Genomic DNA, 12,895 nt, shown 5'->3' with positions numbered 1-12,895 from the left:
CACTCAGGCCGCAGTATAGGGGCGGGCCCACGCGGCGCTGCGCGGGGGGAACCGGACGCGCCCATGCGTGAAGGGGGGGGGAACCGGCCGCTGCGCTGGGGGGGGGGGGGTGCGTGCGCGGAGGTGTAGGCGTTGGGCGAGTCCATGTCTCCCGCAAGGGGGGGGGAGCCGCCAGCTGTAGCCACCGTTGTGCTTGTGCCTAGCTGCTGTCAGCAGAAGCAAACCCTTCCCACCGCGTTCTGTCGGCACAAGCAGCAAAGCCAGGCTTCACTTTGCGCGTCTGAGGAGGCGAAGAGCCCGAGAGGCGGCGCGGACCTCTCCCTCACCCCCCCCCCCCCCCCCGCTGGCGAGAGGGCGAGGTGGTGCGGCGCGGGCGGCCCCGCCCGGCGCGGCGCGGGGCGGTGGCGGAGCGGTCGCAGTGCTGGTGGCGCTGTTCCCCCCCCCCCCCCCGCCCTCCCCAAACCACCGGTCGCCGCATCGCCGTCGCCATGGCGCTGTGCGGCCGCTCCGCGCTCTTCCTGGCGGCTCCGCGCCCCGCCGCGCGCCGCCCCCGCCGCTCGCCCCGCGCCGGGACCGCCGAGGCCTTCGTGAGGTAGCGGGGGGGGGGGGGAGGGCTGGGCGCTGAGGGGGGCTGGGGGCGTTGGGGGGGGGCTGACAGGAGGCTGGGGGCGTTGAGGAGGCTAATTTTGGGAGAAGCTGGGGGTATTGTGGGGGTCTGGGGGCGTTGAGGGAGCTGACGGTCTAGGGGGCATTGAGGGGGCTAGGGCTGAGGGGTTGGGGATGTTGAAGGGGCTGACGGGGAGGGTCTGGGGGTTTGGGAGGACACGGGGGGCTCTGGGGGCGCTAGGGACATTGAAGGGGTCTAGGGGTGTTGTGGAGGCTGGTGTGGAGGAGCTGGGGGCATTGAGGGGGTTAGGGCTGAGGGGTTGGGGGCGTTGAAGGGGCTGACGGGGAGGAGCTGGGGGTTTGGGAGGACACAGAGGGGGGCGTGGGGGCGTTGGGGGGCTGGTGTGGAGGAGCTATGGGCATTGAAGGGCTGACGGGGTCTGGGGGCTTGGGGAGGCATTGAGGGAGTCTGAGGGTGTTGTGGGGGCTGGTGTGGAGAAGCTGGGGGTGTTGAAGGGCTGACAAGGACGGTCTGGGAGGTATTGAGAGGATCTGGGAGGTATTGAGAGGGTCTGGAAGGCGTTGGGGGGGCTGACAGGAGATTGGGAGTCTTGAAGCTAATTTGAGGAGGAGCTTGGGGCATTGAGGGGGGCTAAGGGCATGGAGAAAGCTAATGGGGAGGTCTGGGGGATGTTGAGGGGCTGGTGCTGAGGGGCTGGGGGTGTTGAGTGTCAGTGGTCTTGACAGGATGGGAGGCAAGGGCCTGTCTTGAGTTTGTGGCTGTGGGGTTGGCAAATCCTGAATAATGTGTGGGGGTGTCAGAGCCTGTGGTTGGCTTGAGGGATGGAACAGGAAAAAGAGGTTTGGGGACCTCGGAGAGGGGCTTTTTGGGCAGGGGTGGTGTTACTGCTGTTAATCACAGAATCACAGAATCGTTAAGGTTGGAAGGGACCTCTGGAGATCATCTAGTCCAACCTCCCTGCTCAAGCAGGGTCACCTAGAGCATATTGCCCAGGATCACATCCAGCTCGATTAACCTCAGCTCGATTCTGGTTTGGGAAGGGGAATGGGTGGGGGAAGCAGGAAGAAAGGGCTTCAAAAAGGTGTGATAGGTTAATTAGGCCGGGGTAGCAGGGGCAGGAGCTTAGGATGGGTTGAGGGATTGTGGGAAGAAAGGAGAGCCATGTCAGTATTTGTGTGAGCACCTGGTGGATGGGTTGTGCAGGAATTGCTTGAGGGCATGAAGGCAATAACATTCTCAGCATTGTGGAAATACAGAGGATAGAGTTGGAGAAGAGGTTGGGCATGGATTCATGTTACACGATGGTATTTGCGCTTTGGGGGGAGGTGTTACCTCAGAAATTGTTGTTAGGTTGCTAGATTTGTACGTACTTCCTTTCAAACACTTAAGGTGCATGCACGTGTGTGTATTAAGCTCCGGTGTGTTTGTTATCTAAAATGTTTGAATGTTATAAAGAACAACTCATGAACTGAGGTGCTTGATGCTTTGAATAGTTACAAGTACAATACATGGAAACGTTCAACTGTGTAAAGTCAGATAGTACACTAACTGGGACATTGCACATACATTGCTAAATTGCCACGAAACAATAGTTGGCTAAGCTACCAGAGTATTAAAGTGGTTATGTATTGTTTGCAGTAAACTTCCAAATTTAAAAAGAAATCTTTTAGACATATAATTGAAGAAGGGAATGAAAGTGTCTTTGCTTTTCAGAGGAAATGCCTTTGAAATGAGAAATTCTGCGCTGTGAGAGAGGGAAATGGAGGTCATTCTGTGCGTTTGAAATAAATGAACATGGCTGTTCTGTGATGGTTATGTTCCTTCTCTGTCTGTAGTTAGAAGCCGAATTAATCTTAAGAGAGAGGAAAAAGAGTGACCTTTTTTAGATCTTTTTTCCCCCCACTGAATATATTAATCTTGTATGTGTTTAGAAAAAGCCTAGTTTTTTTTTTTTTTTTAATATAGCTGGGAAGTACCTAAAAATTTGTGACCTTTAACAAAATACCAAGAAGTGAAAAAACAAGCTAAAAGAGAAAATGGTTTCCACTCAAGCCACTCTGTTTAAGGGTATAAGTGATTTTGTAATATGAGATTCTGTTTTAGAGTTGTCATGAGAACATTCAAGCTCTTTGTGAACATCTGTAAGCTTTTGAGCTCCACTGGGAGATCCAGGCAGCAACTCTAATTTGGCGTGTTTTTAGGACGCGTGTCATCCGTTAAATTTTTTTTTTTTCCCTCTCTCCAACGTTCCTTCTTATGCAGGTTTTTTCAGTCCAAATGGCGGCAGGGAGACGAGTGTTGGCAATAAATTTCCCAAGCAGTCAGCATGTACCAAGGCAGTTAATAAAAATAACTTAAAACAAAACAATTCATTATCTCCCTCCCCCCCCCCCCCACCCCCCCAAGTCCCAAACAGGAATGGAAAAATTCTTAAGACTATATAAAGAATAGAGAAACCGCCAAAGATAACTCTTGGAGTTCTTCCACATACTTCACAATTTTGGTCTGCCATATGGTGTGTTGGGAGTTGGCATATACTGCTGGGACCTTAGGCATTGTAACAACCAAAGGCAGTAAAGAATGAAAGTTTTGTAAATAAAGGGAAGATCCCTTAACTAATAGATTAGTATTTCCCCCAAAAGGATGTGCCTTTTTAGAAGCTGATGTCACGTTTCATGTGTTTGTGTTTAGTGAGGAACGAATGTTTTACTTAAGAATGCATGTATTTCTGAACAGAATTTCTATTAAATGTTATGGTTAAATATCAACAGTTAAACTAAATATAAATTTGTTCCGTTAGGGATTTAGATACGTCTTTGCATAACCCTGTTGAAAAAGAGTTGGTAAATGCTTATTATTAGAGTTACGCGTGTTTGTAATATGGCACAGATTAGTTCTAATTATGTGTCTATGGCGCAGATGCAAAATTTGGTTCATTTTTATGTTTGTCTCTGCCTGTATTATCCTCCAAAACATGCTGTTTTTGATCACATAGTGGTTAAATATGTGCCTTCTTTTTCTGCAGCTTCAGAAGAGCAGTCACTGGAGTGTTTGGGAGCATGATGGTGCAGGGAAGGAAGTTTTTGTGGTTTTGTAATCATTTGGGATATTTTTATGTTGAAAGATTAACAGTTTGTATCTATATGTTGCTTGCGTAATAATGCTGAGGTTCAGTATCTTGTAGTAGCACATTTCCACCTAATTTTTATTAAGGGAAGCACTGTATTTTCACTGTGCTTGGGCAGGAAAAAAAATTTCTCCTATCTGTGATTTTCTTAGGCATAGGCCTCTGCTTCTAGATTTTTTTTGTTGTATGCAAACCTCTCTAACTTCTATGGATAAAGGTTAAAAAAAAAACCCACAAAAACCAGAAACATGTTCAGTGTGTCCTTACAATAGGTTGCTCTGCTGAAAGTGCCACCCCAAGCTATTCAATGCCTGTTGACAGAATATAGTACAGAGCCCAGACTTCTTTCTGCAGGTCTGTGATCCCCTTCCATGTTGTCTAAGCGCTAATCTAGTGTGAGCAGACGCTATACTGTTCAGTATAAAGTGTAAGACGAAGGTTATAGCACCGATAAGCTGAATTAACAGTTTATCAAGCCCTTCTGAGCTATTTTAACTTGTTGAAGTACAGGGTTAAAAAAACAAAACAAGACTGAAGGTGGGTAATTTTCTACTGTAGTGGGATGGAAGGTGGCTTAGGGACTGTTGAATGCTAGGCTAGAACCAAAGTCACGAGGGAGGTGGGACTATATAGTTGATAGGAATGGAAAGGTGGAATAGTATTTGGGAGGGAAAAGTTGCCAAGGACAGGAGGCGAGCTATTACGTTATCTCAGCTGCCAGTGGAGCTTCAGACGAAATTACCCCGTTGCGATTCTTAAACCTGAACTGATGGAGAGCGTTCTGGTTTGATGCTTTGTGGCCACGTGGCTGCAGTGATTGTGATCCAGTAATAGGTACTCTGAAAGTAAATTTAGTCTTACGGCACTGTGGCTTAAGTTACGATTTATCCTGAAGTGACAGGCGCTTGCCTTCTTTTTCTGGTAAGAGATTGATGACAGAATAATTACACTTGAGCTGTTAGCCTTTCAGACTTTCTTAAATATTGCCATTTTCTTAGGTGGTATGTTTTTGGGAGGAGTGGAATAATTGACTTCCTCAGGGAGGTGCTGCAATTTCAGAAAGCGGCTGCCCAATGAAAATACTGACTTGATGTTCAAAAATCAGCCTGTTAAGCAGAGCACCCTATGGCCACTTGTCTAACTGGAATATATGTGTGTACATGTGATGGGCAATCTGTCATTTGGTTGCGCCTGTGGAATAGCTTCACTTGGCTTCCAGTCCCTTTGCTCATACTGAGACCTTCTGTTGTACTAAGACTGCTCTGGCATGTATGTGCTTGACACTTGCATTAAAACAGGTCCTGTTGGTGAGTTGCTTATAGTAAACGAGTGTGCTGAATAGCCGTACTGTGACTTACTCGCATGGGAAAAGCTGTTCAGAGTCTGCCATTATAGTGTTGCTTAGTGTCTGTAGCAATTTGTAGTTAATTTAGTTCTGTGATGTTTGGGCCCTAATAAGATAATTTGGAGGTGTTCTTTTGTTTTCTTTCTTTTGTTTTTGAATAACAAAATCTTCTCATTTGTCAGTAAATCAGTTATCCAAGTGATATACTTATGCAGGTATTTTTGGGACTACAGTTCCTTTCAAAAAAAATTGACTGGTTATTGAATGGGTGTTTTGAATCCTTTGTGAGAAAGGGATAAGGTGATAAGGCGTGAGGGTAAAGTCAAAGTTTTGGGAAATACTGCTATGGAAATTGAGGTTCTCAGACCTTATATATTCATCAGATTTTTTTTTTCCCCACAGCTTTACTCCTATTAGTGATAGGAGCTATGATAACGATTTTTGACCATCAGTTTCTTGATGGGAGGGTCTGATGTCTGTAGCTACCAGGAGTTCTACTGGTCCATCTTTTTGATGTCAAACTAAAGCCTTGTTATGCCATAAAAGACCTATAGGCTCTTTTTTCCTACAAAAAAGGAGAAAGGTTTAAGCATGGTTATGGAAAATACAACTCAAATGTCTATGTGCGTTCTACGAAATAGTGCTGCTGTTCAGATGTACTTTTCAGATGTGCTGAAGTATCAAAAATCCTGAACAAACTTTTATTTTGAAAACAGCACTAGATAGTTGCAAACATTCATTAGAGAGAGAGATTTATGACTCTTCCTGTGTGCTCGTCCTGTAAAACGCACATAGAGTTGAATTTTCTTCCCCTACATCTATTACTACTTAAAATTGTTAAACATACTAAGTGTTTTTGCAGTTGCCGGATCTCCTATTCATAATCAAATTACCTACATTCCTTGTAGAGAAATGTTGAAACTATTTGGAAAATTATCTTGTTTTAGGGTGGGTAAATGACATTGTCCTTTGTAAGCGACAAGCAGTAAAACAAAATTGAGAAAGCACAAGTGTTAAAGCTACATGGTAAATTCCATATGTATAACTGCTTTTGAAATTTCTGAGGATTTGCGGCTCAGGCTGACTTCTGGTTTCTGTTTTCACAAATGTTTTAAGATGGTGATAATGTCATACTGTGGGAAATAAAGGGAAATTCAGTACTTGAATATAAGCAGACAGTAACACTGTTGGAAAATCTGAGGTCAACAAAATGTCCATGAAGAATATCCCTGTCTTTTGGAGGGGTAAAATGGAAACCTCATATGGAGCCTATGGTAGCAGTGGACAAGTTAATGAGAAGTGAGATTTGGAAAAAAGTATTAGATATTTTCTTTATCTTTTCTCTTTTCTTTCTCCCCCCCCTTCCAATCAAGTACTTACGACACTGGTTTTAACATTAAATAGACAGCATTAATCTATTCAAGTCATTCCCTGAAGATCAATCTTGTTAATGTGAGGGTTTGTACAATTTTGCCAGGGGTGTCTCAGATTTTTTTTTTTTTCCCCGCCCTTGTTCACTGCTCTCTGTTAAAGCTTAACCATGTGTGGGTTTTTAAGACTGCCTAGCATTTGTGGGGGAGGAGTGTAACATCTGCCAATATGAAGCAAAACATACTCGGCTCGCTGCTCGGTACAGCAGTGAAATTATATCCTTTGTCAGATGAATTGCACATTAAAGCACAGCTGAGGCTGTCCCAGACATATGGTAGGCTAGCCAATGGGAATCGATTGGGAATCAATAGGGGATCAATGTTAGTACTGTTGCTACGCTGGTACCACTGGCTTAGAACGAGAAAAGGAAGTTTGCGTACAGTGTGTAGAATAAATTGGATTAGCAATATGAGATGCAAAAAACAGTAACACATAGTGGAGAAATAAGGCTTTATGAAATGAAAATTATGACATTGTGTGACGCCTCTTAAAATGCATTTTTTTCTTTATAATTGAAAAAGGCACGGTTGTCAATATTGTCTACATTGGCCAGCATAGGTGACTTTTCTAGCACCTGTTACTATGTTGTGACAGTGCAGGTTCTTGTAAAGCAAGGTATTTTGCATAATTGGTATGAAGATGTGCGAACAGGCGAGCAGTAATTCTTGAAAGTTAATGATTTTGAATTCTCTTGCTTTTTAAATATTTTTTGGATCTAGTCTGAGATTAGCAGACAATCAAGTACATCATTGTATAGGATCTTAATTGACCTAAGCACACTTCATTGCCAGCTGCTGCCCAAAATTATGATTTTGCCTTCTGACCTTGTCAGCAGTCAGATCAGCTTGCCTTTTTTTTTTTTTTTTTTTTAATTCCTGGGTCAGAGTTCATTTGGATCAGTAAACTAATCTGACTTGACACATGACTTCACGATTGTTACTGCAGGCACAACAAAGGCAGTTAGTAGGGTGAGCCGGTCCCTTGCAATAATGTGGAACCTTAAGTTGACTTAAGCCAATCCAGAAATCACATAATCCGCCCAAAACTGCAAGCTGGAAAAATTCTCATTTAACCTACTTCAACTCCTTATCTACTTTTAAAGTTGCTTGGTAGTCTGTGATTCTTTCTTTGTGTATGTTTGGAGTAGACCTAGTTTAAGTAGCTTGCAACTCATGTCTTGTCTAAGTTTCGTTGGAGTCCAGGAATTTTGAATTCCCTTGAAAAGGCTGTGTTAACTTGTGTTCTTGAACACCCCGAATGCTGATCGTCAGGATAGGGCTACTGTAAATTGTGGTTATGTGTTTGCCTACGGGGAAAGAAAGGGTGCACAGAAAGAGGTTGCTCTTTGGTACGGTTCCTGTATTGCCCCTGAGCCTGAGGGGATTCAGAGCTCCATCTTCTAGGAAAGCATCCCAAAGACCAGAGGGTTATATTGTTGTGTGGGGGTCATTTTTCATTGCTTCTCTTTGAAATTATGTTACTGTGGTAAAGAGAGAAGGAATAAAATCCAGTGTCCTTGCTGGGACACTCGCTTTGGAGGCGGGAGGAGTCATAGATTTTTGTTCCCAGGACTGTTTCTTTGTTTTTATCCGAGCACTGTTTAATGTGAAATGCAAGAAAATGCTTATTTTTTTTTTCTGACTTTATACGCAGTTTAGCTTGCGTTGTTTAACAGCATGTAGTTAGAGTTCTAATTATTCTCTTTAGTATTTCTGAATAACATCTTTATTCAAACACAGAAGTCTTCTGTTTTTAATGTCAGCCTTTGAACATAATGATTTATATATGCTTGAAATGATGTAGAAAATATTTCTGTGAAGAAGCTTTTTCAAAGACCTCCTGTTTTATAGAAGCCACTCCTTTAAAGCAGGCAAGGAAAACTATTCTTCTTCTGAAGACTCTTCAATATTATGATTGAAATAAACATGTGTATGGTCATTCATCTCACTGAAATAATTCATGTATAATTTGACATAAGAGTGTAGGTCAGGAGAGTCATGAATGAAGCATAGCACGGAGATTAGACTTTGCTTGGCAAGAGTTTCTTAACAGCTTGATCTGAGAACTTTATGTATTTTAACGTTATAATTTCAGTGGAGGAATAACTTACCTCATATCATACAGTAAAGTTGTATTCACTAAATGAGCATTATCTTCCCCTGCGAGTTGCATTGACTTGTATTGTCAAACTGCCTTCTGAATGTTCTTTTCCTTTAAAAGTGATCAGTATGTGAAAATAAAATTGATTGCAAAGTGACGGTATGTGTTTGTGCTGTGTTTATAATGCATACCAGATTTTATAGTAAAATATTTTAAACTGATCTTTCTTTGCCTGGAAAACTAGTTAAATTTGCGTAGTGAATTAGTTGAACACTTACAGGGATTTTTGAGTTTTGTTTCTGAGAGGAATTTATTGAAAATTTACCTCTCATGTCTTCAGTTTGTAAGCCTTCAGGGTGTTTTTTCTGATGACAGTTTCTTTTCGCATTCTGGAGCAATAGCAGGAAGATGCATCCTCTGATATGGGAAACATTTTATTAAAAGGCGATGTGGAAGCTGCTTGTTGTGTAACTGCAGAAGTCCCTGGGCATGTTTCTTTCACTCTCCTTTCAGTCTGTCCTTCAGATGGTCTTGGGAAGCATCCTTTCTCTTAAACAGTCCTCTGCAAATAGGTTAAGAAACGTTTTGGTCTTGACGCATGCTTTGCCCATACATAAATTTGTTTCCGTCTCTAGCGTTTTACAGAGACTCGAGCAGTTCTAAATGCCTTCACCTGGTCCCTAAATACCTAAACTTATTTCTGTGCTTATGAGTGAAATATATCAAATTGCTTTGTACGTGCGGTGAGAAGTTCAGGGAATTTTTCTACCTTTGATCTTGTGACACGAGAGGTATAAAAATATGAACATTGTGTAGCTTGCTGTAGGGGATCATCTCTTACCCAGCTAGTCTAGAGTACTGTTCAATAATGGGAGATGATCTTCTAGAGTAAGGTACGAAACCTTAAGTTATTATGGTTGTGAGATTCTGTTTTAGGTAAATTTTAAAAGACCTAATAATTGTTAAGTTGCTAAAATGTGCGGCGTGAGGTTCGGAGTTTCTTTCACAGAATTGGTAGCATCGCATATGGACAACAACATCTGACATTGGTAGTAGTTAATTAGGTGCTTGGGTGCTTTTCTTTTTTGCTGTCAACAGCATTTTATTTAATTTGTTGTTCTGTATCCCTGAAAGTTTTATCTATACGTACATTGGAGCGTGCAGCTGATGATACAAATTGGGACGTTTCAGACAAAAAGAATAATTGAGTTCAAAACTCGAACGACTTAAAATTTCAGCATCTTAAAATGCTATCTTTATCCATTTTCGTTAGCATGAATGTTTGAATTGCGCTTAGATTAGCTATGGTTTAAAAACTTCACATCTGCTCTGTCTTTCAGAGAAAGTAGAGCATGATAACTGCAATATTACTGTTCTTGGCTTAAATAACTGAAAATAGCAAGTTGATGTTACTTTCTTGCTTATTTGGGCAGATCATAAATTGAGCTCTGTTTAAGTTTTTCTGTAAGAGACATTTGTTTTCTACAGATGAACAGCTCAGTTCTGTAAGGAAGAAAATACATTCATTATTATCAGCAGTGAAAATTCTTGCCTTATATCTGTATTAAAAAAAGCTCACAGAAGGTTACTTAAAAGTATGGACTAGGTTACTCTCAGTTTGTGTGGCTGTTATAGCCGAGGTACAGATATTGGGCAAATATAACTTCATACAAGTGATTTATTTTGATGATGAGAATTTTGGCAAAACTTGGTGTTGTTTCATTTCCTTTTTAATGTAGATTATCAAATGATCATACTTTAGGCTAACAGTTTTCCCTAATTTTTCATTGTAGAGAAATTTTTCATAGTAATAATGCAGAAATAATTGAGAAAGGTAACTTAAGACATAGGATATGAAAATGCTCTAGGTATTTCTTGGGGCATAGAAAGAAAAATTTCCTGCTTTTATGATTTGCATATAGTATTTTTCACTTGCAGAGTTGTTGAGACCTGCAGTTTTCTTTTTCACCGGAAGCTCAATAGTACAAATTTAACTTGTTAATTTCTCTCATGGAGAAAACTTTTCTTAAAAAGAGATTCTTCTCGAGTTCAGCTTTTGTTATATTAAATAGGAATGTTGGCTGTATGTTTTCCTATTATGGAGTAGATATACTTCCAGTGAATAAAGCCAGATCCAAGAAAGAACTATAGTGCCTGAAGTCTGAGTTGTTATAGAAGAATCCACTGTCAGTAGTTTTCACTAAAATTGCTTCCTTTTTTTCTGTCTGATGTTCCCTCATTTCTGCTTATGTGTCTATTTGTAATAATGATGGAGCATCCTATTTGAGTCTTCATTATACTGATAAGTAAAAGCATCACTGTGACACTAGCAGATAACGTGACGCTATTAGTCCTGAACAAGGAATTTGCTGAGACCCTGCAGGTTTGAGAGTGGGGACAGAAGTTTTGAGAGTGTGGACGCTTATCCGCGTTCTCCTCCCTGCCTTCTGCGAATATCTGACCTTCCACTCATTTTATGGGAGGTCTGGGACATGTCTGCATTGTGCAGTTATATGGCATGGAAGCCGCTGGATGAAGCTGGGGGTCCTGGAACTCCTGCTCATCTTTTTCATACCCCTTCTGGAGCACAGAACCTCTTCCAGTCCTTTTCCTTACCTACTTTTTACCTGGGTATCACCTGCCCCATGTTTTGGTTTTGCTTTGCGCTGTCCTTCTCTGGTAGAGAAAGGAGTGGTTGAGTGAGAGAGGAGGTACATCAGGGTTAAAATTCTTGCTAGAGGCTAGAAACTAACAGAGCACTTGGTTAGAAGGGATTGTTATGGGTTCCAGTCATCTCTCAGGACTGCATGCTTTCATGTCCTTTAGACAAAAAATAACCTGGCAAAGGCTTGATGCGAGCTTTAAATGTATTACAGAAAGGTAACCATGTCAAACTGCGTATTTGATTCATATAATTGAGAAAAAAACCACAGATCAACAAGCCTACCGCATTTGAATACTTCAAAACACTGTCCTTAAGAACTAATTCTTTCTTTTGCAGCTGCAGCCGCCTTCGACATATTCAGAGTATCCTGACACAGAGCAGCAAGTCTCAACCTGACGGAATCCTTTGCATTTTAGGTTAGTTTTTGCTCTCTCTCTCTCTCTGTCTCTCTCTGTCTTTTTTTTTTTTCCTTTTGTCCTCACTGTACTGATAAAGATGCCATGAAAGATGAATGTCATCTCTTCCTCCTCCTCTGCCCCCTACCTTCCCAGCCTATTTCTCAATGAGGACACCTATCTGCTACTCTTTTCCCTCTAAATAATTCATTGGTCTATTTACTAACTTCAGGCAAACTTGCTAGTATAGTAATAATTAATGTTATCAACATTCTTCCAAGCCTTATGAGAGTTAAGTGGCTGGATAGACGATAGACTCTTTATCAGTGTCCGCGTTGGAGGAAAGATGGGGAGAACTTAACCGGTATCTATTTGGAGTAAGCAGTCGGTTGTCCAGGCAGCGTTTGTATTCTAGCTGGCACTTCAGATAAAAGCTGAAGGCACATGCGCTGTGGCTGGTTCTGCCACATCTCTGGGGTAGTGGAAGGGACTAGAAGGTGCTGTGTGTGTTTGTGAGACTTGGTAGGTTAAGGGACTGGAGAATAATTTAGGAGAGCCAAGGTTAGGGATCCTGATATGCAGGGCTGTTGAGTATGGTGTTCAGGAACAGGCTTGTCTTGCAAGAGATGCATGAAAATGTGCAGAAAAACTAGCGGAATTAATACAACCTGAATTTAGGGGAAGAGATGCTTATGACCCTTGGGAGAAATAATTCAAAATGCATTTTAAAAGCCATGTGAGAAGCCTGGGCAGCAGTTATGACTTAAATGGCAGCACCTAAAGACCGTGCAATTTCAGTGCTTATTTATTTAATTCTGAGGGTAGGGGAGAAGAGTGATGCAAAACAAAGCTGTACATGCAAAGTGCTGTAGGGAAGTAACAGGCTTTTCATACAGCTTTAGTGTTATTTTTGTGTGTAACATTGGCTTTTATTTCTAAATATATAATCGTTAACAAGATAAAGAGAATTTCAAGAATGACAATGGGAATACCTAGAGAATAGGATTAGGGAATGATTATGCAGATTATGTGGTAACACTTTAAATTTTCCATTTAGTGTAGCCCTAAAGAAGTTTATGAGGAATAGTAGGTTTTGCATTAACATATGATACAACAGATAACTTGCTGCAATAGCTTGTTGTATTTTTTTGTATGGCATAGCAAGAAAACTTGAAGAAGCTTATTTACTGCACGATGAAAAACT

The 12,895-nt window shown here is 41.8% G+C and overlaps 1 protein-coding gene across 3 annotated transcripts in view; it reads left to right on the top strand.

The window, feature by feature from the left end:
* The first annotated feature begins 378 nt into the window (after nt 1-378).
* Nucleotides 379-12,895, top strand: part of DNAAF9 (dynein axonemal assembly factor 9) — an 81,324-nt gene continuing 68,807 nt past the window's right edge. For all 3 annotated transcript variants that reach the window (XR_011141151.1, XM_068943815.1, XM_068943816.1), the window contains exons 1-2: nt 379-592; nt 11,633-11,712. Coding sequence is in view for 2 of the 3 variants with exons in the window: in XM_068943815.1 (XP_068799916.1) it covers nt 489-592; nt 11,633-11,712 (184 nt within the window). In the remaining variant the exon portion in view is untranslated. The remainder of the gene's footprint in view (nt 593-11,632; nt 11,713-12,895) is intronic.

Source organism: Struthio camelus, chromosome 4 (assembly GCF_040807025.1).
Source record: "Struthio camelus isolate bStrCam1 chromosome 4, bStrCam1.hap1, whole genome shotgun sequence".
NCBI classification, from domain to species: Eukaryota; Metazoa; Chordata; class Aves; order Struthioniformes; family Struthionidae; genus Struthio; species Struthio camelus.
The sequence above is the reverse complement of the archived record's forward strand: the minus strand, read 5'-3'. Positions and strand labels throughout refer to the sequence as shown.